The 26126-nt window shown below is 42.9% G+C and overlaps 1 protein-coding gene across 3 annotated transcripts in view; it reads right to left on the minus strand.

The window, feature by feature from the left end:
- The window catches only part of SIPA1L1 (signal induced proliferation associated 1 like 1), a 291662-nt gene that overhangs the window by 99256 nt on the left and 166280 nt on the right, over nt 1-26126 (minus strand). For all 3 annotated transcript variants that reach the window (XM_040975354.1, XM_040975356.1, XM_040975355.1), the window contains one exon: nt 16552-18351. In XM_040975354.1, the coding sequence (XP_040831288.1) occupies nt 16552-18049 (1498 nt within the window). In that variant the 5' untranslated portion in view covers nt 18050-18351. The remainder of the gene's footprint in view (nt 1-16551; nt 18352-26126) is intronic.

Raw genomic sequence — 26126 nt, forward strand, 5'->3', positions numbered from 1 at the left:
AAAGTGGCACTGATTGTACATCTGAGTACGCACTTCCTTCAAATGGCTGATAAATACTTAAGAGGTTCAATGATGAGGAAGTCCATAAAACACAGAAACATCTGAAAAGCTAGACTGGATAACTTACTTTTCAAACCCCCTCAAACACTTACTTTACATTGAACTGTTTCATTTACATGTAAGATGGCAAGATGATCAAACTGTGACATGGCATGTTATTCTTACACAAAAATGTAGATATTTGAAAATGTTATTTCCATACAAGATATATAAGTATTTGAAAATCCATGAGAATATTAAGAATAATGTGAAATGTCTCTAAACAGGCATTTTAAAACTTTCATAATTTATAGGTAATTAATTTGTAATACTAAAGCACAACTGGCAAGATAAGTGATCATAAATAAGGTACCTTCTAAAAGACATAATCCATGGAAATTCAAAACAAGGAAAGCACAATGGGAACACAGGCAACAAACACCCCTGATGCGGACAACTGAGGAACATTCCATAAATGTCACGAAACTCATGAACACCCTCAAAGCACGGCACACGAGGACCACACTCAGGGGTTATGGACTCTTACTTTGCACACAACTCTAACAAGCTTGCTTGCCTGGTCTTCAAGCCCACAGCTTTTATTCAGAGGTGGAGTAACTCCAGATGTTGACAAAGTCCAAGGTGTAGGGCTGATACAGGCTTGCATGCAGACAGCAATGTGATTGACAACTGACAACAAGGAGAAAACAGAAAGGGAGGAAACAGAAAGAGTATAAAAAAGCGGACAAGGACTTAAAGAAAAACAAGACAGCAGTCTGGGGCCATCACTGAAGGAGCCTAGGGTACTTGAATGGCTTGCCAGGATGTTGTAGCCCTTCTGCACGCAACAGCCAATGCATCACAGGTACCTGAGTCTGGATCACCTCATTCCATTCCTTGAACTTCATGGACTCAACCAAACACTGACTCTCTGGAAGCTCTTTAGATCGCCCTCACCCACCTCAGACAAAGCCAAATGGCACTGTTCTTTTCTGCCAGTGACAAAATTCAGCGACAGGATAGCCACTATAAATTTATGCTCGTAACTCAACCTCAAGCACTCCCCATTCAGCTCTTACTTCCACAGAGTTGATTTTTCAAACATTCTCCACTTATGTTTTTATCTTTCTCAATCTCAACAAATCACAGTGCTGCCTACAACACACAAAAATAAGACACTATTCCATAAGCAAACTTGCTCAATCTCTACCACCCTCTTTCTTCCTCTTTCCTCTTCTCTCACACACACACTCACACCCTACATCCAGATGGCTGCTTTCTTCTACTTAAACTCCAAACTTTATCCTACCCTACGTCCTCAGTCCCCTAGCCTCTACCTTCTCAGAGACGTGGAAGCCTCAATCTCCCTGTTTTCTTCAACTTCCTCTTCTCTAGCTGCTCATTATTATCATCATCATCTAATCAGGCTCATGTCTCCTTCTTTAAATGGATGACAGTATTTGAAAAAGTTAGTGGAAAATCAAAAAGCAAGTTTATTGGGGTATAAAATCTTTTTAAATCTGTGTAAAAGCGGTCTTTGAAACTTTGCAGTACGTACAAACTTTTCATTTTTCTGCATCAAAGCAATTCCTTGATTTCATTTCCCTAAGAAAAAAATTTGAAGGACCTCCTACCCTAATCTGTTTCCCATAGCATCCTTCAGAACTGAAGCATGAACTCTCCTTTCACTAGGAATTTCTTCAAGAATTGTCCAATCCACCTTAGAATTATTACAGTTTGATTCCCACTACACAAGTCAGCAACAACAACTGCCTTAAAGCAGATCTTGCTCCACTTCTCAGAAACATCCCGCATTCGGAATCCCCTCCCGTTTCTCAGCTGGATGGCATCGCTCTTCCTAACTTGACCTGCACCACTCCAGCTGCTCTTGCTCAGTCTCCAGTCCTCTTTACTCAATTCCAACCATCTGCAGAAACTCAACTGCCAGCTCAAAGGGAACAATGTTCTGAAGACCACAAGTCCAGTCCATTCTTGTCTAAACCCCAGAACTACCCCCACAAGGGCGTCAGCAGAACCCTTCACCTGCCCAATTAAGCCTGCAGTCGCTACTTCAGCAACCAATACCACACTTACTCAGGGACTCATACCATCTCCACTGCCATGGCCTTTAGATGCATTTGTTCCCAAGTACCTCTACCATCTACTTTCTTAGCTCACTACCTCAGATTTACCCAACTCATTATTGGCCACAATGTGTTTAATAACTAGTTTTCGTTCATCCATTTTGTTCACACAGTAGCCAGACTAAAATGCAAATCTAATCAACTACTACTAAAATTAAACTCCTTCCCTGGTTTCCTCATAGCCATCAACATTCTATTATTCCAGGCTCAACTCTGTCTTTCAAATTCTGACAACCAACCATATTGAACTTTCAGGTGCTCAACTTCACTATGTTCTTTCTCATTCAAAAACCTTTGAACACTCTTCCCACTAGTATTTTTTTTTAATTAAGTCCTTTTATCTTTTAGTCTCATGGATATCATTCAGAATCTTCCACAAGAGTGATCAAATGAAGAAATACTACTATTTTATTGTAAAGAGTTACAAATTTCAAATCAAAATCAATGAATCCAAATATTTAATATATCTCAAATATAAAACTTTAGTAAAAGGCAAAAGACTTATACGGTCTGAAGAGAAACCAGAGTATTAAATACAAAACACTAGAAACATAAAACAAAAATCGAATTTATAAGATATAAACATAAGTCACTTTATTATTACATGAAAAATAGAGACATTGTAAATAAGCTAACATAACATTAAAAATGAAGAATACATTGCTTATAATAAAACATCACCTAAGTCCTTTTATGGAGAATCATCATCAAAACCCAATTGTCCTTACACTTCCATGCAATTTTACCTAGTTGCTAAAGTAAGAGATTTGAGATGGAAGAATGGGGATATTATAATCATAAAACCAGCTTTAAACAAAACCATCTCTGGGTTGCATGGTGATCTTATTGGCTTTGTAAGTATTTGTGAAGAAGTATCAATTTTTTCCGACTGGTTCTGGTTATTATTTGCAAACTAGCATTTCCTGACAATCTTCACTTACATTGGTTCCCCCGGCACTGACAGAGAAGCTGGCCCACCATCTTGAGTTCAACCCACTACTCTCATGCCTATTCCCAAGGCATTTCAGCTTGAATAAGAGTTCATCATACTAAATAAACTACTGGTTGTCTCCAGATTTTGTTTTGTTTTTCTGATCTTAGCTAAAAATTATTGTAGAAGAAAACAAAAATGCCTTCCACATGAACACAAGTTCCTTCAACTCAAAATCTAAAGGCAGTGTTGTAACCCTCTGGTAATTTGGGTCAGTAAGTCAATTGAACTTTTGAGTTTTCAACTTTGAACTTGAGGTGCAAGAGCCTGTCAGAGACATCCTTGGTCTCACCCTTCACCCTCTGTCCTCACTGCTGCACCACCTCGTGGGAGGCTGCCTCGCTCCACAGATGCCTCACTACCTATAAGGTGCGTGAGCAGGGAGCTGGATGTGAAGTGTAGAGCAGTAAAGATTTAACTGGGCACTCCAGTGTGGGATGCAGGTATCTCAAGATATCTGGTTTAGTTCACTACACGGGAACACTGGCACACAGCTGTACAGTTTTAACAGGGATGGTTTAGAGTGCTAATAAGTGGTTTTACTATCACACAATACTCCACACAAGTAACTGTGGTTCTGGCTGATCACTTTATAATCCTGAATAATGCAAATTTCAGATACTCAGAGGAGAGAAGGAGCAAACAGTTCAAAGCTGTAAGTAATAAGAATACAGTCAAATAATTAGATTGTAAACAGTGTGCGAATGCATATACACACATCAAAAGAAGGAAGTCTGGCATCAAGAAAAGGAAACCATAATCACAAATGTTATAGTGCTTTAACCAGAAATTTCTGGATTGTTCACTTTGGTCTTGTAACATCTGTGGGCTATGTATTAACATTTCAGCTGTATGCTTCTCTAAGGACACCAGAATAAGTTGGACTAAGTGTAACTGTGCACAGCCAAGATTTTCACTTTTCACTTCTTATAAATAAATAATTCGACCAGTTGTAATTTATGACTTAAAACATCTCTTCATAATTGCTTACTTAAAATTTTAAACAGGGAAAACAGACATCATAAACACAAACTGCAGAAGCACAAAGCAAATAAAACAGCACTATCTGACGTCTAACACAATTCACAATGACTTTTCTGAAATAAAAGACTAGTGGTTGGTGGAGCTGTAGCTGATAGTACAGAATTGGTACTAACCATGTAAGGAAACAAAAGAGCAAAATAGACGTTAAAGCCAGACGTTCACATTCTAATCTTGGAGCTGCTATAACGGACTCTACAGGGGGAAGAATAAACACCAGTTGCATTCTCTGTAACAAAGACAGGCACGTCAGTGTAGAACAGAGATGCTAAGGACACGGGGAAATAACAGACTTGGGCCTCATTATGTTTCAGCCGACCAAAGAACAGAAGAATAACAATTTACTAGCAGACTGAGTTAAACTTATTTACCCACTAAAAATATTCTTTGTTAAAACAGCCTAGGTGCTGGGTTACAAGTTTCAGTTCAGATAACAGAATGAATTCTGATCCTCGCTATTTCCATGAGACAGAGCGTCCCCCCAAATTCCAAAGCCCACTCACTGCAGCAGTTTCTGTAAAGCTGCTTATCTCTACCTGTTGGGTTCAAATTGCTCAGGCATTTTGCTTGTATGCAACTTCTTCAGCTTAATCTGATGAATGAAATCACTAGGTCAGAAAAAGACTAATCAAAAAAAGAATAAATAGTAAGAGGGGGGCCCGGTGCGGTGGCGCAAGTGGTTAAAGGTCCTCGCCTTGCACGCCCGGGATCCCATATGGGAGCCGGTTCTAATCCCAGCAGCCCCGCTTCCCTTCCAGCTCCCTGCCTGTGGCCCGGGAAAGCAGTCGAGGACAGCCCAAAGCTTTGGGAACCTGCAACCGCGTGGGAGACCCGGAAGAGGCTCCTGGCTTCGGATCGGCATAGTATCGGCCCGTTGCGCTCACTTGGGGGAGTGAATCATCGGACGGAAGATCTTCCTCTCTGTCTCTCCTCTCTGTATATCCGCCTCTCCAATAAAAAAATAATAAAAATAAATCTTTAAAAAAAAAAAACAGTAAGAGGGAAAAAAACCCAAAACAATTACAGGCATCGGGCCAGGAGGTTGGGACATCAGCAGGGAGGCCTGTGTCCCACACTGCAGTGCTGGTTCAGTTTCTAACTGCTGGCTCCAGCTTCCTGTTGGCATGCGTCCTAGGAAGCAGTGCTCAGGGCTCAAGCACTTCAGTTCCTTTCATTCATGTGGGAGACCTGGATTGAGTTTTCAGCTCTCAGCTTTAACTTTAGTCCAGTCCCAGCTGCTAGTTGTCTGAGGAACTCATGGCAGCTCTTTCAGCTGCCTGTTAAAAAACAGTAGGCTTACAGAGTACGAGACCAACTGTAGCTCTTTTGGGGACAAGCACTTCTTGGACATTCTGTCTGAGGTACCCAAAGGGAACATAATTATAAGGGTGAGGTTCCGTGAGAACTAAACAGTCTAAGGGTTTGCGTCATAACCAAAAGCAGGGCAGAGTAATGGATGGGGACATTTGCTGAGGACTGGCCACATGCCAGAATTCTGTCCCAGAGCACTGCACTAAGCTTATAATTATTGTTGCATAAGAATAACTACTCACATTTACAGAGTGCTCGGTACTTACAGTTACAAATCTTTCCATGGGTAACTCTTAAAAAGTGGGGTGTTCGGGCCCGGTGCAATAGCGTAGTGGTTAAAGTCCTTGCCTTGCACGTGCCGGGATCCCATGTGGGTGCCGGTTCTAATCCCAGCTGCCCCGTTTCCCATCCAGCTCCCTGTTTGTGGCCTGGGAAAGCAGTTGAGGATGACCCAAATCTTTGGGACCCTGCACCCATGTGGCAGACCCAGAAGAGCTCCTGGATCCTGGCTTCAGAGTGGCACAGCTCCAGCTGTTACGGCCGCTTGGGGAGTGAACCACTGGACAGAAGATCTTCCTCTCTGTCTCTCCTCCTCTCTGTATATCCTCCTTTCCAATAAAAATAAAAATAAATACATCTTTTTAAAAAAAAAAGTGGGATGTTCTACTTGCCCAAACTGCAAAGTTTACGGGGTTTAAAATGGCATCAAACTAAACAGCCATATGTAGGACTCTAACTTACCTAAAAAAAGGTAAGCTTTATTACAAAATAATGCTGACATGAATAAACTGCAATGAAAATTGTTAAAGAAAAAAAATACCAAGAAAATCCTTGGAAATGAAAAGGAAAAAAGGAGTAGCAATATGATGTGAACTTTTTTACTGGTCATTATTACAAAGGAACAGAATTAGATACATATTTTATATGTATCTAATTTATACGATATGTAATATATATTTTTATTTAGATAGATACATAATTTTCATTTTATTTGAAAGGCAAAGAAGCAAGGAAACTTTTGCTCCAATGGCCATTACTCAATCTAGATCTCTCACATGGATAAAGGGACTCCAGCACTTAAGCCACCATGTGCTGCCAAGCAGGCACACATCAGCAGGAAGCTGAGTCTGCAAATGGGAGAACATGGACTGAATTAAGCACTCCAGCAAGGTTTGCATGCATGTACTGCAAGAAGAAATTTAACTACTACACAACACACCCAACACAATAATTGTTTTTAAAAATTAACTTCTCTAATGACAAAGAAATAAAATCCTTTGGCAGGTGGGGGGCAGTGCACACAGGAGATACAACAAATGTTCATGGAAGGCAGTGTGGTTAGCACATTAGGCTCCTTTCTGCAGTGCCAGCATCCCAAATGTGCAAGGGTTCAAATTTCAGCTGCTCCACTTCCAAGTTATTTCCCTGCTAATGTGCCGGGGAAAGCAACAGAAGATGCCCCAATGTTCGTGGGGTGCCTGCACCTCCATGGGAGACTTGCAAGAAACTTCTGGCTCCTGACTGTAGGCTGCCACAGCTCTAGTTTTCTTAGCCATTTGGAGAGTGAACCAGAGAATGCAAGGTTTTCTGTCTGTCCCTCCCTCTTTCTGTAACTCTGCCTTTCAAATAGATAAAGTAATTTTTTTTTAAAAGGGAAATATCCAAAGATTAAAAGTCAATATTCCAAGTACTCAACAGAACGTTACACTACACAGCCTTAACAACACCAGCAGCTGTCTTTTGAAGTTTATGCAGTAATTAAAAATCAGTCTCAGGAACAGTGGTTTGTGCTTATGGGGATCAACTGGTGGTCTTGGTTAATTTCCACAAAACCACCCTGACCACACACAGACTTCTTTGTGGTCTCGTTTCCTCAAGAGTAACAAAACGGAAATGAAACATGATTCACTGCCTGGAGCGCAGCACAAGGCCATTAACCGGATCCTTAATTCAATAAATCCTTTATTTTGCACAGGTACCAAACATTTACTTATTTATCAAACCTCTGCTGATCCTAATTTGCAGTCCTTGTCTTCAGGGGAGTGCTTAGAAGGGCTGTGAGCCAGTGTAGCCTACGGAGCCTTGTGCGGGGAGATATGGGTGAGTGGTGGGAGAGCTGCATGTCTGACAAGGAGGGGTCAGCTTCTTAAGCCTGGAGGGTAGCCCATGAGGAAGGGAGACCTACACAGCCCCAAACAGGCTGCACAGACACACAAGGTGCGGAAGCCCTGCCTGCCGAGCTGCACCTGGGTTCCATCCCATTCTCTACTTTTACAACTGGCCTCTTAGGCCAATGGGAGGCCAGCCGGGGACCCCCAGAACTACAGGGGAACAAGTTCCTCCAAGCCGCCACCAATCATAAACGTGATAAGCATCTCTGGACAACTAGAGACCAATAGCATCGACAAGAGAAGCAAGAGAAGCAGAAGAGAAAACGGAGGACCCAGGTCATTCAGTGGAAGGCAGCCGCATTCACGGCAGCAGGAAAGTGAAGGTTCACAGGCAAGGGAAGGCAGAGTTCTCGGGGACTACACATGTGAGAACTAGTGACAGAGCACACGCAGAGCACACGCAGAGCACACACAGAGAACACACAGAGCACACACAGAGAACACACAGAGCACACACAGTGCACACGCAGAGCGCACACAGAGCACACGCAGTGCACACACAGAGCACACGCAGAGCACACAGAGAACACGCAGAGCACACGCAGAGCACACGGCCGCGTAACATCCCTTGTTTAGAAGGCAAGGCTGATGAGAACGGAACAGAACTGAAGTTCCCTTACAAGGAAAAAGAGAATTTAGGGTTAATGCCCTCCATCTAAACGGGGTTCCAGACAGAGGGAACAAAGATTATTTAGACACTTTAATATTTAGTTCTAACATTTCCCATGACAGTTTTGTAGTTCTAGGGATCCCCCTCATTTTATTACAGCAGTGTAATCCTCCAGCAACAGTTCCAACATTCTGCTACCCACATGCACCATAGTATAAAAAAAGGCAGAAAACCCAGCATCATGTTGTTGAAGTCTATTTAGTAGTTTCACTGGGAGTCCTCCCTTGATTTTTACGTAGAAATGAATACTGCAAAGTATCTTCAATGTCAGGTATGCTAGACTCCATTATACAGTTTATCTATGAGAAAAAATATACATCTCTATCTGTTCACCTTCATGTGTTCTGTATTTTGCATGAAGGTTGCCGTGTGTCAGAGCCATCATGACACTTGTCCTTTTTGCACTGGCTTATCTCACTGAACATACTGGTTTGGGGTTGGGACAATTTGTTACAAATGGTAAAATTCCATTCTTTCCATTGGCTGAGTAGCATTCCATGGAGCATCTGTACCAATTTCTTTATCCATTGCTCCTTCAATGGGCATCTGGGTTACTTCCAAGTCTTCACTATTGTGGATTGCGTTATAAATACAGGGTTACAGGTCACCTTCTCATATGCAGATTTCACCTCCTTTGGACATATTCCCAGGAATAAGAAGTTGGATCATATGAAATATCAATTTTCAGTAGTCTTAGCTCCCTTAGGCTTCCACAGCGGCTGCACCAGCCCACACTCCCCTATCAGCAGTGGATAAAGCACCTTTTTTCCCACACCCACGCCAGCAGGTGGTGTTAGTAGATTCCCAAATTTAGGCCACAATCTCACTGGAGTTAGGTGAAACCTCAACGTTTCGCTTTTCTTTTTTAAATATTTGTTTTTATTGGAAAGTCAAATTTACAGAGATTTACATATTTACAAATTTACAAAGACCTTCCATCTACTGGCTCACTCCTTAAGCAGCCACAACAGCCAGAGCTGAGCCAATCTGAAGCCAGGAGCCTCTTCCAGGTCTCACACATGGGTGCATGGGTGCACTGGGTCATTCTCCACTGCTTTCCCAGGTCACAAGCAGGGAGCTGGAAGGGAAGCAGAGCGGGTAGGACATGAACCAGTGCCCACATGGGATCTCAGTGTACATAAAACCAGGACTTTAGCCACTAGGCTATCGCGCCAGGTCCTCAATGTGACTTTTATTTGTATTTCCCTAATAGCTAGGGAATGTGCGCTTTTTTTCACATCTATTAGCCATTTGAATTTGTGCTTTTGAAAAACATTCATTTATCTCCTTCACCCATTTCTTAACAGGGCTGTTTGTTTTGTTGTTGAATTTCTGAAGCTCTTTGTAAATCCTGGATATCAGTCCCTTTTCTGTTGTTTAGTGTGCCGAGATTTTCTCCCATTCTGTTGGTAGCCTCTTCGCTTTGTTGATTGTTTCTGCTGCTGTACAGAAGCTTCTTGATTTAATATCGTCCTACTTATCAAATTCACCTCAGTAGCACTAAATAAAGAGTGAATAAAGGAAGGATACTGTTGATTTTTGTCCTTCCCCAGGACCTGTATCTGGGACAAAGGAGATGCTCACTATCACTCAAATGATTGAATAAATGAGTGAAGATACAGTTAATTTTTAAAACTACTGAAAAAAATATGCTGAGCACGCATGTCAATGCTAAACTGGAAGACGTGTTCGTGTGTGTGATAGCAGAGGATGCAGGAGAGAGGGCTGGAAGGAGGGATGGCTTCTCTTTTGCATTTACATGCTATTTAGGCCACTGACTGCAACAGACACACAGGACTCCTGCTGATAACATGGGAGGGGAAGCTGAAGAGCAAAGTGGAAGCCAGGGTGTTCAACAATGAAAGCTTGACAGCCAAGAGTCAAATTTGGTTTTGAGAGGTGAAGCAGGATAAGAAGTAAAGTAAAACAACACACAGAGCAGCAGCCATGCGGAGGGCAGACACGTGGCAGCTGCCAACAAGCAACTTTGTAACACCTTTCTGGTATGGAACTTTCAAAGGGGCAGAAAGATAACATCACAGGCGATGTCATGATCACCAGTTTTACAGCAAAGCGAACTCCATTTTCATATGACTTAATCTTAAAAGGATGACCTGGTAAAAAACAGACACAGAAGCTGAAGTATATGCCGTTCATAGAGACAGCTAGGACACTACGAGAGCCCAAACACCTGCAAGGGCAAGGCTGTGGCCATCACAAGCGAGACGGGATCCTTCCAAAGGAGCACCAGTGAAAAACCACAATACCTAATGGTCTCCTGGCTGCTGGCAGCCCTAACCGGTACCAAGAGAGCAGCAGAAACACAGGTCTAGGCCGGTGTCTCAGAAACATCCTCAGTGCCCCCAATCTCCCCGTCAAAAGCTGCTTAATTTGAATTAGGGAACTCCCTTCAAATCAATCATACAGTCGGTGGGCTCTCAGAAAAAGATGAAAGGTCATTAAAATAAGAAAAGATAATACATGCATACGATCTTGGACTATTACTTTTAGCAGAATTTGCCATGCTCAAGAGCACAGAGCACAGGATGGCACAGGAGTGCAGATCCGCTGACTCTGGAATTCACTGCATACCTCAAATACAAAGCTATTCACACCAGAAACTAAACGGCTATCCTCAGAGCACTCTCAGCCTCTATCACATCCCCTTAATACTTTTCTCAAGCCTAATTTAGCTGTATTTATAGAAAAAAATTCACAGAATAAACACAGTAATCCCCAGCTTTGTGAAACATGCTGAGCTCACTCGTGCTCTGGAGGAACCCTCCCCTTGTTGCCTCCTCTGTTTTTCAGGCTTTGTGCTCACCCGGGCAAGTCTCTTCACCTTCCTAAGGGTCTGTTTCCTTCCATCTAAGACAGGAGTGAGGTTTCTTAAGACTGAAAAAAGAGACAGAGGTCTGCCCTTTGCAGCTCACTCCCTAGATGGCTACAACAGCTGGGGCTAAGCTGGGCCAAAGCCAGAAGCCAGAAATTTAATCTGGGATTCCCACGTAGTGTCACAGACCCACTGCCTCTGAGGGTGCACACTGCCAGGAAGCTGAAAACAGGAGCCCAACCACCATCTCAACCTCTGTGCCCAACATCCAGACTTCCCATATTCTAAATGCTGGACTAGTGACTTGACTCCTCAAATACTTGGTTTCTTAATCTATAAACTGGAAACCACTTGTCTCATCACCTCACAGATTGTGGGGAGAGTGGTGTAACGTCATACACTTTGGACAAGAGTTCTAGAATAAGAAAACGTAGGAGAGGCACCTGAGCTCGGGTCGCTTGCATTCACAGCATCTGAGTCTTTTTTCACTGGTTTGCTACTGAAGCAATGAAAGGACTAACTACATCGAGAACGAAAGTCAAGTTGCTCAGCAACGACTAAGTGTAAAGATACCTGGCACACACATGTGCAGCCCTGTAGGGTTCATTTCTCCTCCAAGGCCTGATATCTGCGAATGTTCCTATGTCATTCACAAAGAGCTTATATAAACACAAGAACTCTTGAAAATAGTTGATCTGCTATGGCAAAATAAATTTTTTTTCATTAAAAATTCTTTTGGAGTGGTGTAGTTTTTAAATGCTTCTAATGTTATGACAGGGGACAGCCATGACTTGTTAACATGGTATAGCTGTTTGGGTCTCGATTTAGTTCCCCCCTCCCCCAGTTCTGCTTTGTGGTGTTCTAGATTTATCAGAAACCCCACTATAGCTTAGAATGGCTACTCAATGATGTTCATTTGAAAAACAGCTCTTGACAGCAAAATGGAGACTAACAGAGTGCTAAAGCTATCACTTCAGCACAAATGAAGTGTGATATTCTAAAGGGATGCTGCTAACCCTGGCTGACTGCCAGAGGGTGAGAGGGAAAGCAATTCAGTAGCAACAGAAATTCATCTGATCTCCTTGAACACCTCCTAGGACCCAGCATGCTGTGAAACCCTCATCTTTGTGACAGTGAACATGCCAGTGCTCCGGGGTGGTAGGGACAGGTATTAGGCGTAAGAGGAAGGATGAGGAAGTTGTAATGACCACTTTGGTTCGGTGGTTCAGTTATCAGGATAAGGCAGGTGCACAAGCGCTAGTTCCCCCCTCTAAGCAAACACCTTAAGCCCATAACTGGATTGATCTGAATGTTACCCCCCCTGGTTGGTCTGTGTCTGTACTTGATTTTCTTTCACAGTGACAGGTTCACCTCAGGTTCCCATGAGCATTAAGTCAGGAGATGTGCGTAAGACACAAAGTAGCATCATAAAGTTTCTGTTGTGTAACTGTAGCCACTTCATCCCGAGTGCAGGTGCACACACACTAGCAAACTGGGAGACAAGTGGGCAGGAGAAAAGAACTGCAAAGAAAAGCCTTAATACCACATGTCTACCAAGCACAAACAATGGATTCCTCCACTGGCCCAGCAGCATTGTTCCCACAATGGACTTGGTCTATGTGTTGCAGTCAAATGTTCTCTAAAGTCTAAATATGCAAAGTAATGAAACTTACTAAAACTACTTCCTGTTATATGGAGTCACAGCCTTTTCAGCTGAACAGGACTAAATTTTACACACAAGTTTAGTCATGGAGGATATTTCTGTAGAATCTTATTTCTCAACGACTCAGCCATCCTGAAGTCAGGAGTGCAGCAGGCCAACAGAAGGGAAGCTGGGTGGTGATCATGAGGAGGCTGCCTTAATGGCCAGGTTGGTGGCACTACATGTGGCACCAGAGGGTCAACACATCTCACCTGCTGTGCTCCTTTAACAAGACTTTAAGGTTCTCACCAAGAAAAGTCGGTTAGCAAACACATTTCCTTGACTCAAACCTATATAGTGAAAGTTACTAAACACAATCTTTGTAATATCCATTTTGATTATTTCTTATCTAAAATGCTTGAAACCAGAAGTGTTCTGGATTTAGGTGATTTTTTTTTAGATTATTTATAAATCCACAGTGAAATATCTCAAAGGGCCTCACCTCTAAATAAGTAATTCATTTGTGCCTCTTACATACATATTCTCTAAGTAACTTTATACAGTATTTTTTTTTAAATAATTCTGTATGTGAAATGAGCTTTCACGTGTGGGGAATTTTCCACTTGTAGCATCCATGTTGGGACTCAGAAACTCTGATTTCAAAATATTTTGGATGAGAAATGCTAAAACTGTACTTTAGATTGTAATAAACAGTACAAATACATTTTAAAGATACAGTTACACTTGAACATGCTTCACTTCTGCTTCCCATGATGCCACCCTGTGTGATGACTCCGTGACATACTATTACGTTGTGATAAATGACTTTACATTAACAACCAAGTGATGTGGCCGAACAAGAACCACTCAGCAGGTCCTATGCGCCAGGCACCTGGACTAACTGACGCCTACAGATCACCATCAAACCATGCTGATGAATATCTAAAGGCATGAACAGGTTGGTGGGCAACCTTGAATACCACACATACTTCCTGCCCTCACCAACTTACCTTCCTGGAGATGGTCAGCCGTGTCTCCCTAACCTTTACCTGAGCTAACTTGTTACTTTAAAACCTAATGCCTGGACTCTATGCCAGGTATATGCTTGCAATGAAGGAATTTCAACTGAACTTGAACTGTGATTATGCAGCAAGGTGGAGGAATCCACCATGGGGAGAGGGTTGTGGGAGGGGTAGGGGTAATCCCAGTGCCTATAAAACTGTATCACATAATACAATGTTATTAACAATAAAAAAAAAGCCTAATGAATTATAGACATTACATATAAACGCTGTTTGCATGAGAGCAATACTACAAGCTCTGGAAAGACTTGAAAGCAAGCTAACAAACACGTCAGAAAGGTTCTGCCTTAAATGTGGGTGACAGAGCTGGAGGAAAACAACCCTGAAAGCTAAGATCTTGCACTAAGTTAATTTGCTGGCTTCACACTTTAGCTCTTGTGCTCGAGACTGCTAATACAGTGTGGAATCCAACAAGCAGAATCACAGCCAAAGAAAAGCAGGTGGCAAATGCATTGTTCTAGGTGTTTTAATAAAATACGTAAGATATTTTGGATATCTACCATATTTTAACATCTCTAATATTTAAATCAATATTTTTCACTTAGCTGGTTCCAATCGTATTAGGTTAAAAAAAAAAGGTATGCACCACACTTCAAATTAGCAATTACTGGGTTAGTGGCTTTTAAATGCAAGAAATTCCAATGAGTAGGATTACTCTAGAATCCAGGGCTCCCAATTCCTTTTCATCCTTCTTAAAGGTAAATACATTGAGAGTCCCTCTTGCTCTGTTCTCACAAAGTAGATGCAAGGAATAGTGAGGAGGCACAGGGCTCAGACAGAGCCAAGGTGGATCCTTGTCCTAACATTACAAGGTCCATGGCAGCGCATCATGTAAGTCCCACTTCTCCGGAAAATGGGATGAGTGAATGCTTGCTCCGTGGGCATCAAGAGGTTGCCATGAGAAAATGTATGTCAGATTAATTACTTAGTACAGCGCATGGGATGTAAATGCTCAGTAAAGTTCCTTCCTTAACATTATGACACTGCCTTTGTAAATGGCATGTTTTCTCTTATGTTTTAACCTGTGCAAGGCGGCCTCCCTAGGAAACTGTTTAGATATACCTGTAAGAAACTTGTGCAAGTACAGTAGAGCAGCCTCTAGGTTCATAGCTTCACCTCCTAAAGGACATTTGGCAACTTCCAGAGATGTTTTAAACTGTCATAACTGGAAGGAAGGAGAGATGATACTGGCATTTAGGCTGTTGGTGACAGGGGTTCTGTAAAATATCTCAGAATGCACCAAATAACCCTCCACATTACCAATGAAGCACACTTTATCTGGCCTCACAGGCTGTGTAAGTGAAGCTGAAGAACTCTGTCCCTACCAGGACAGTATAACAAGATGTGGTTTCTAAAATCTGAATCCAGAAGGTAATTCTGACAAAACAAACCCAGTCCTCCTTAAAAACGAAATGGAGACGGTCATTATCATAGTGACTCCAAGACTTGTGCCACATATATTTAAGAATGAGATAACATTCTTCTAATCAACAGCCATTCTGGAGTGGGGTCCACTACGAAACAATCTCAAGAAATTGTGATTTAAAGTGAAGAATGTCATAAAGCTATAATGAACAGCAGATGTACAACTAATCTTCGTCAGAAAAATGCATCTAAATAGTATGCAATCGCCTGAATAGGAAGTGGAAACTCAAACAGTTTTGGAGTCCTTTGCAGTCAGCCTCTTGCCAAGGCCTCTGACTGCACAGATGACAGAGTGTTCGATGTACCACAGTGGACATCTTTCCATGGTCATCAACCCAGTCTCCCAGATCACATACTTGGATGACTTCAACTCATCCCTCATTAATCATGCTACACAAATGATTTGAAAGTTCTTTAACAGTTCATTTAACGTTATTCACTTTTTAGTAAAGTACAGTTCCTTTCTGAAAAACATGAGATACAAGTGTGAAGCAGAACGGCAACAATCTATACACATAAAGTTAGATACATCTGTACCCATCCATCCATAAAGAGACAGGTGGGTGGGGGGGAGATGGATGTGCCTCTGTCCTGGAGGAGACCAGAAAGGATGTAGCCAAATTGTGAAGGCTCTTCCTCTCCTGGTGCCTTTTCTACTCAAACTGAAGCCCTATGTCTCCTTCTTGAGTCTTAAAACAGGCCTTTTATAAAGAATGTAATTCATTTTCACAAAAAGTCCTGGACAATGGATTAGGAACATACCATAGTGCCCAATTACATTGAGGTGGCCGAGAAAGAGTTCTGGATTAAGTACAAGTGTCTGAATACGAAAGGGAGCATTAAAATTGTTCCTGCAATCCTTTAAAAAACTTGTTAACCATTATTTTCCACTTCACACATTTATGCCTAAAGGTAACACAGCAAATCTTCTACATAAGACTATAACTTCCATCAGCAAAGGATTTTTATTAAAAATTAATTATTCATATACAAGAGCTGCATACTTAAAAGAGGGAAAGTAACTCATACACTGCATAGAGGAAGAAACCATAGGAAACAGACATCAAGTATGACAATCAAGAAATCTAAGGAATTCACGCAGACCTTCTACCACAGGGCTGAAAATCTTAATCTACAGTACTCTAACCACTCCAGAGAGGGAAGCCAAAGAAGATGTTCAAGATTAAAAGAGCTCGACTCACCCTTCTGGTAGAAAAACTTCCTGTAATAGTAGGCGCCGAGATCCACGTGCTCCACGATGTATCTTTTCACTCGATCTAAATGCAACACTAAGTTTTCCTTGGGCACTTCCAGGACTGCCACTCCAGCATTGGTGCAATGGGAGCTGAGGGTAGACTCAAAGGAGGCACCTTCACACCCGCTAAAGGAGCCGGAATTGGATTTCGACAGGCTGATTTTCCTTTCACCCTCGCCACCTATCTCATTCCGAAAGTAAGGGCAGCTCATGACAAGCTCATTGCTCTTGTCGTCCCCCTGGTCCATGCTGAGGCTTCCTTTGGAGTTCAGGTCCTCGGTGCTGCCCATTGGGGAGCTGAAGCTGGCAGAATGGGACAAAGGGCCAGAGACCAAAGACGCCACAGCGGCTGCCGAGGCTCCTGTCGTGGTGTTTCTCCTCTTAATGACATTGTGCCTGTTTACAATCGCCTCGTTCAGATCAAACAGGATGCTCTGGACATCGTAGTGGGCGAAGCATTTGGGGCACGTCCAGGGCCTGACGCAATCTTCCGATCGGTTATCCTCAAGATCTGATGATTTTCCAAGTTCATCACCTTTCGCATTGCGTAATTTACGAAAAATGGATGAGTCTCCAGTCTCAGACTTGGAACGCCGCTTGAGTGGTTTCTCCCTTTCCTTAAACAGCCTGAGGTGGTCTCTCTGTGAAATGGGGCCATCTATAACATCCAAAGAGAAGCCAGACCCCTTGCCCCCTCCGGTGATGAGAAAGTCACTGAGCTTGGTTGGGGTTGGACCTCGGTCAGATTTGTCATCTTTGTAGCCCTTGAACAAGTCAAAGAAACTGTCTCCAGATGTCCCCTGTTTGTCAATTGAAGATGTGCTCCCATATTCCCTGTGCAGCGAGGGCCCACTCTTGTATGTGGGGGAGATACATTCGTCAAAGCTGTCCACATCAAGCTCACTTATGGTAATGTCACTATTGCTCCGCTGCCGGATTCTGCGAAGCGCTTTCCTAGGGGAGCTGGGATAGGCTTCGGGCATCAGAAAGCGGGAGTCCATGTTCTCCACCGGCCTCGTCTTGTTCTTGAGTGTGTTCTGTATGCTCTTCAGCATGGCTGAGTCACTGGAATTGAGGCTAACAGAACTTCCCTGACTCACAGGACTGCTTTTGGAGGACAGGCTTTCAAGGCAACTTGAGGTTTCTATTTCCTGGCTTGAACGGCTTGATTCTTTTATGTTTTCTTTCCGTGGGGGCCAATCCGCAATTCTTGCCCGAACCCCCATTTTTGGGACTCCGGGGGTCGAGGTTACATGATGCGAGCCTTCGCTGCGCGGTGGCCCCACAGGAGCCATGACTGATGATCCTAAGCTACCGTTTTGGGACCGGAAGCGCCGCATGTAGAAGTCATCGGTGTGGACTTTGGGGGCGCCATCTGCGCCGACCATGGAGGCCCTGTCGGTGGCCACGGGTCTCTCGGTCTGTGACCGTTTCAGGCTGGTCATGATGCCAACGCTATCAGACTGAAACCCCTGCCGAGAGGATCATCACGTCTGCCCTTTAATTGTGCACTTTCCTTTAGGACAATGGCTTCCGGAAAACACAACAGTGGCATGAGAGCTTAATTTCTTTCATTTAAAAGATTAAAAGACACCTTATTTTTAAGTCACTGAAAATCCAGATCTTCAGAGCATTATAATCCACAATAGCTTCTTTGGATCACTTCAAAAGATGACTTGCTTTCAGAAGAAACTGAATGGAACTTGAATTACAGGGATTCTGTGCTTGGTGCAATCCCATGCTTTCTCTAAAAAAACAGAAAGACAATTTGCATTAACGCTTGATAAATACATCTAAAAATAAAGACACAACTGCCAAAACCAGACGCATGAAGAGCATCATACAACCAACTGTGGTTCACAGTTCACAACCCATATTTTTACAGGCAAGAAAAATCATTTAGTAAAATTCATCATTTCTGTTTTTAAAAAGACTTCACATGAACGTTTAGTTAAACTGAACTGTTTCACACAATGGGGGAGGAGAGGTGACTAAGGCTTCTCCAGACTTCTGCTTCCTCTAATCACTCGGTCATCATAAGCCACTGTGCTGACAAGTCCGAGTGAGACACAGCAAACGACTCAGGTCATCGCAGCAGCACAGTTAGCTTACTGACAAAACTAAAAATTGAAAAATCACTGCTTTAGATATGCTGCCAATGCTGACTTTTTAAGTTCTTCCTTATTTGAAAACCAGGACTGGTTTTCTTTTTCCTTACAAAGGCTTTCCCATAGTTGGCAAGACAAATACAGAGCAGAGAAAATAAACCGGGTTTCCCCAGAGCCATTATATCCATCAGCACTGGGCTGTATCCCTCTCTACTTTCTTACTTACCCAGACGGGGAAGATTTCAACACCAATTCGGCTTTCACCGTCATCTCTTCCCAAGCTCTCCTTGGCTTCCTCTACTCTTAAAGCTGCAAATATTTCACTAATTAACAAAATGCCTGCATTTCCTTTATGTACTGCAGCCGACTCCACCCCAACTGTACTAATTTATGAAGAGCGCAGAAACAAAACACAGCTGTGTAGCCACTGCCATGGCCCCCAACACATCACAGAACACTGAGCACCCTTCCAGGTGATGAGCGGGAATGTGAACTTCCTTACGAGCACGTCAGGCTGGGGGCAGCAGGCAGGCAGTACAGTATCTGGCATGGCTATACACATCCCGAAAAGATAGGCAGAAGATCCTTTTCCAAATCTCCATGAATTACACAAGCGGTGGACTCGAAATTCTTGCCAAACGCAAGCTTGGAAAGATGGCAGGGCAGCGTTGTCTACAAATCACACTCCGACACCAAGGAGGTCTGCGCTTGCTGCACTCTCCACATAACAAGCACTTACTTCCAGGATAATTAAGCATCTCGTCCCCCGGCTTCCTGCCTGGGAGGCAGCCGCTTTCACTCCTCCTGCAGCACATAGCATCATTTTAGAAGACTGGCTGCTATTTAAAGGCTGGAACATTTAGGGGTGTTTCCACAATGCATGCTGCCTGCAGAATGCAGGGCTGGGCAATAACCGCCGCGGGGCTCACACAGGCTGGGGCCGTGCAGTCAGTCAGATCAATGTCAATTGTTTTTGTCCCCGTTCCTCTCTTCCTCATCTCTTAGGAGAGACAGAATGGTTGCGAGGCACTACCTAATGAAAGCTAGTTTTAGAGCTTTCTAGATACTTTACCATCAGAATGTTACAGTTGCCCTTACATTCCAGAACTTGCACTCTCCTCTCCAACTCTAAGCCTTCAAGTAGAAACACACGCTGTTACTTTCAGAGGCAGTGAAGGATGACAGCCCAGGTGGCCACAGCCAAGGTCCAAGTGCCCTGCCTTAAGATGGAAGGCAAACCAAGAACCTGAGTCAAAATGTATGCCTGTCACGCTTAAAAAAAGAAGAAGAAGCAAAGCTCACCTTATTAAAGAAAAAATACTTCCTAAATCTAGGTAGATTCTTACAGACATCAGACGCTTTCACGATTTCTCACTACCTCACAGAAACCTAAAACAACCCTCTCTCAAAGACCCATGTACTGAGCCCACCAAGATAGGCTTATTCATGCCATACTGTGTTTGCGTTAGGAATTAGTTTGTTGTAGAACCGTCTGTCTTGGAGTGTGTGAAAGTATAGCCACTGCAGGAGGGAATTAAAAGCGAGTACTAAAACGAAACAGATAAAAGAGACTTAGAAAGATCCAAACTTTCACTGTTCCTTTTCTAAACCATCTCATATACCGCCTATGTTTTAATAGCTTTTTCAAATCTTATTTTTAAATATAACAAGCTCTTAGCAACTGAAGTACCACCACTCTTATTGCATTCTGATTGTAGCAACAATTATGTATTTCTAGTCATTTCAAAAATACAGATGGGCCACAGGGAAAACAGAAGGCACGATGAATGATTTGTGCAAGTGGACGGGGTCTGAGGAAGTCAACTAAACTAAATAACACGTCCTCCAGTCACGACAGCCGTCCTTTACACGTCTCTCTCATCCTCTCCACTTGCTATAGCATCAAACCTCTTTGAAGTGCAATGGAAACACAGGGCGCAGAACAGCATAGTAGAGAAGTGCTTATACTCATGCTTCACACTTATACAGCCAGCAGAAAACAAACACGTCCATCCACAAGTGCCGCACGACGACATATCAGAAACATCTTAAAACCTGGTGCTTAGAGTTGACTTAAACAGCAAGCATATCTTGAAAATGATTAGCAAGTTTCTTAAATGCCAGCAAACCTGAGCATCATTAAATATGGTACAAAAAAAAAGAATTAAACAGAAGAACAATACTAATTTACAGCTCGTCACCTCCATATGTTCAAAGATCAGTGTACATAAAAAAATCCTCATCAACATGTTCACGTAATAGCTTGGGGTACCAGTCAAGTCCAAGGCAGACCCACTGAGCTAGAACAGGAACCCCGTTTACAAGTTTGTAACTCCAACTTGATTGAATTTACTGGCTGCAACTCCTCTCCATACTTCAAAGCCTACCAAGAACTCTTCCTGTTTCCTGATAGCACTGTTCTTCCTGAGGTCCTGCCTCCTCCTCACTCCTAAACCACACCCAGCACTTCTCTGTTTTTTTTCTGAGTATGGCCCACACATCTGGGTGCTGGCAACATGAAAGCAACCATTCCCTTTCTCAAGAGGCGCTGCAGGCTTAGAAGACCCAGGTAGGTAGAAAGCAGAAGCACAGCAAAGGTCAGCTCTTTCGTGAGAAGTGTCTCCCCTGGTGACACTTAGCTGTACCTGAACAGGTCAGCCATTTGGCATCGTAAGTCCCCAGTGGAGCTGAAGGTGGGATCCTTATCAACCTAGCTCTGTGAAGCATCTGCACTTTGCATACCTGGTTCTTTCCTCCAACTCTCTCCCTTCTTGTTCGACCATGTTCTCTTCATTTGCTCTTGCCTTTATTTCTGCCAGGGAATTAATTGGTACCATTAGTTTATCTCCATTTACAATGCTGGTGATTCCAGGTTAACTTCCCACACATTACTCTTCATTCTAGGAACGGTGTATGAAGTGTTTCGCTATTAGGATGTGTGTGAGCATGGGCTGCATGATGATGATACAGCAGTAAGGATGCACCGGAGTTAAAAAAAAATCTTACCACTGAAAGCTGTCTGTGCAGCTGAACAAAGAAAAGCAAAACTGAGGAGGGGTTACATCTGCACAGTAACCAGTACCATGTACCAATACTCAGCCCTTGGTACAGCCTCCCCAGTCACGACCCTCAGCCCAAATTCCAGACAGAAAATAAACAGGTGCACATTTGATATATTCCTTACCCACCAATCTTCTATAACAAGTTAGCAAGCAGAAAAACTTTTTTTTTTCAAGAAATCAGTGAGAGGTAAGGAAGTGAAGACAATAAATAATTCAAGGAACTTGATGAATGGAGCATAGAAAACTTTCTTTGTGCTGAAGGCATAAAAACATTTTAGAGGTTACACATGTGGACAGAGGAAGTGGTTGGATGTAGGGTAAACAACTGCAAAGCACTACTGCGTATTCTGCATCGACAGCCTCCTGACTCCAAAGTGGGATGCAGGCAGACTTCTGGCCTCGGATACAGGGTCCACTCCAGATGACTAGGTCAACAGAAAAAGCTTTCCTAATAAGATAACCACTGAAACATCTCTACAAGCCAGAGATGAACACTATTAAAGTGTTCATGAAAATTCCCCTATCAAAGTTTATGAAGCTGATACACAACGAACCTGTAAATACTGCCAGATAGAATATTAATATTAATACTGGGAGGACAGAATATTAAAACTACATAATACCTGACTACTGGATTAGCTGGGATCATCAAATAAGGGCTCCCAATTTTTCTACATTTAAGCTTGGCTTTCTGTAAGCCAACTAACACACAACAGAGGTGACATCTAAGACAAAAGGGTGTCCCCTCTTACAGGGAGCCTGCAAGGTGTGCATGCCTCTCTGTGCAGTCACAAGTAATCCAAGGCTCACTTTGGAGGTGGGAATTTCTCTCTACTTTCATTTTGGCTCTTTCCCTCCAACAATAACAACAACAAAAAGCAGGAAGGACTGGGAAAAAAAGAGAATTAATAAAGCTATTTCCTGCTCTCCAAATGTTCAGTGTCTGAAAAATGAACATGGAGATAAAGTAGATTCTAAAAACTTTGTGCCTTAAATAACAATGTAACTAAAGAAGGGATAGAGTTACTTTTGATTTTGGAGATAAGATTTAAAAAATGTGCTGAAACCCATCTCCGAGCCAGGCTTGCTTCTTTGCTACTCCGTTTCTTCTCCAGCTTCCCTCCCCCGTATATTCTGCAAAGCCACTGATGGCTCAAGTGCTTCCGGTTCTGCCACCCAAGTGGAACATCCAGAATGAATGCCAGCTTCTGGCTTTGGCCTGGCCCAGCCCTGGCTTTGGAAGGCATTCAGGCATGTGAATCAGCAGATGTGATCTCTAGCCATGTACTTTTTAGTAAAAATTATGTCTATTTTAAAAAATAGATACCACTATCAGCAACCTAATTAAACTAAGAGATTTCTTAGTTTATGTGACCACAGATCCCTTTTAAAAACCCCAAACAGAACATATACTGTGTACCACACCAACTGGGGACACGCAGGCCCATGGTTTAGAATGCAGGGTAAAAACAAATTTATTTATACACTGTAAAATCAGTTATATTTTAGAAAAAGAAGTTACATGTAGATATATCAAATAAAAGGAATTCAAAGAATTCATGATATTTGTGTTTAGACAGTGGAATAATTCCTGGATATTTCTTATTTTTGTTCTATTTGTCATTTTTTTAAAACAAACTCAGAGAAAAGAAACTCATCATTCTGTTGTTAAAACATAAAGTACGATGTGGAAATGCACTATGGATGTCTTTGAATACCAACTACAAGTCGATATCAACCCCGGCCATACAAGTCACAAACAAGTCCAAGTGCAACAAATACCAGGCCTTTCCAATGAGATACTCTTGTATTAAGGCCCCTAACGAAAATGAAATCAAGGAGAGCTACACAAAGTACAGAGCCCTCATGATTCTGAGATTAGCAGCATTTGCAGTACTAATAAGAAAAGATTCTTAATCTAATTGCTTACAGTCCCTTACACAAGTGCCCCATCCCTCCCAAGACGGCAGTGATCAAGCAGGAGCAGGTGAAGCTGCCAACACAAAGCTCAGGTGGTCACACTGATGCTCCTGGGGTGCTTCCATGTCCCCATGGGCACTCTCTCCTTCCCATAGGCTCCTGGTACAGAGACGGAAGCCAAAGGTGAAGATCATCACCATGTGAACTCCTGAATCACACTCTGGGGGAACAACTGAGATGCTGTGGGCATTGATGGCTCACAGAGTGGACACTTTATCATGTACCTGAGAGGAAGTGATTGTGGCAGAACTGGCTTTGTTCTCTTACAGAGGAAGAGAGAAAGAGGTCCACACTGTATGTATTACATAAACCAGGAAAACTGCCTCTGATCCACGTATAATGAACTTGCTAGGGCACCACAATACAAATTCCACATGACCATGGGGGCTTTTCCAGCCGTCCTCAAGGACTGCTTAAGCTGGTCAGTGCTGGACACGCAGACGCATCACAGATGCAAGACTCCTGATCTGAGGCTCCCTGTGTGATAGAACCCCAGCTCCTTTCACCCAAGTGGAGAGGAGAGGGGACTTGGTCAATGTAGCACCACCCACAGCTTTATCATGAATGGCAAGGTTTTCTCACTGGAGTAGTAAGCTTCAAAGCAAACTTGGAGCACAGATGAAAACACACTTAAATTTACTTTTAGAAGAGGTGAAAGCAGAGTTAACGAGAACCATGGATGGATAAAATTTCTTCACTGCAAAAGTCAATTAATACCCAAAACATCATCAATCATAATTAATACCAATAGTGACTGAACTTCAGCTAGCAATTTAAAAATTGGAACACAAACAGGAGAGAAAACATAGTAAAATATAAAGTCTGCACACTGCCTCAGCGTGTCCTGAAGACACAGACTGCAAACAGTTCATGTGCCTGTTTCGTGGCACATTCCCTTCTAAGCAGGAACTCTCCCCTTTCCCCAGGGAGGGCTCCAAGACAGCACGACTGTCGTTCTTGTCCTTTCATTCATTTACACAAGCTCACTCCTTCACTCACAAGCAATCCAAGGCAGTTATACCCATTGATGAGGAAATTGCTCAGACAGGTCAGCAGCATACGTGCCCCAAACCACAAAAGCTAGGGAGATTCTATTCATCAAGGGCTTGCTGTGATGGCATGGGCTCTGTCTCGGTGAGTGCTAGGCAGGTTGTTCAAGAATTCAGTGCAGAACAACTCTGAACATTCATTATGAAGAAAAAAAGGTCTTCCATCTAACACTGGTGAATTCCACCCTAGGCACGTATCTCAACATCTAGCAAAAAGGCATTCAATGGAGGCAAAACATATTACTAGGTAGTTAACTCTTTCTGTTTTAAAAGATATATATATATATATACATATTTATTTGGAAGGCAGAGTTAGAGAAGGACACACACACACCTCCCATCCACTGGTTCAGTCCCCAAATGGCCACAACAACAAGGACCTGGCAAGGCAGTGGCCAGTAGCCCAACAGGCTGGGCCATCTGCTGTTACATTCCAGGTGGCTTATCAGGGGGCTGCATCAGAGGTGGAGCAGCCAGGGCTCAGAGTTGCAGGAGGCGGCCTAACCTGCAGAGCCACAAAGCCTGCCTGCTAGTTAATTGTTCAAAACGCTACCTTGGACATGGGCATTCACAGGTAAAGCTACCACCTATGGCATTACACATAAGCATTACACATTAGCAGTAGGTGGAGTCGCAACTGCTCCACTGCGACTTTATCAATTTCTTGCCAATATATCTGGGAAAGCAGCAGAAAATGGCTTGAGTCCTTGGGTCCACGAACCCACCTGCAAGATCCAGAAGGCATCCCTGTCTCCTGGCTTTGGCTTGCCCCAGCTCCAGCCATTATAGCTATCTGTGAGTGAATGGAAGACCTCTCTGTCTCTTCCTCTTTTACCTCTGCCTTTCAAAGAAAACAAATCTTATAGAAGCAGCAGCCACAGTCGCCACTGTGATGCGTCCCACATCACAGTGCATTTCAGTCCCAATTCAAGCTTTCTGGGAAATAGCAGTGACAACCTAAGGAGCTGGATCTCTGCTACCCAGGTGGGTGACCCAGCTGTTTTCATCTAGCCCAACCAGCACTGTTGGGACATTTAGGGGAGCGAACCAGCTGACATAGCATCTCACTTTCACTCTACCTTCTAAATTAGATATAGTATTTTAACTACTGCAGTGGTTTCTCAATTGCTGTATCATCACTGTTTAATTTAGGCCAAGAATTCAGAACTATGAACTGGCCTTAAGCTGCTTTCTTTTACCTTAATGGAGGGTAACAGGGCTGCCCCCAGGAAACTACTGAGACATCAAGCTGAGCTTGAATGGAGAGGTCAACATGCAGAAATAAAAACTGTGAATTACTATAGAGAATCCTTGTCTGAGCCT

The sequence above is a fragment of the Ochotona curzoniae genome, unplaced genomic scaffold, assembly GCF_017591425.1.
Source record: "Ochotona curzoniae isolate NIBS_2020 unplaced genomic scaffold, NIBS_Ocur_1.0 contig_2688, whole genome shotgun sequence".
NCBI classification, from domain to species: domain Eukaryota; kingdom Metazoa; phylum Chordata; class Mammalia; order Lagomorpha; family Ochotonidae; genus Ochotona; species Ochotona curzoniae.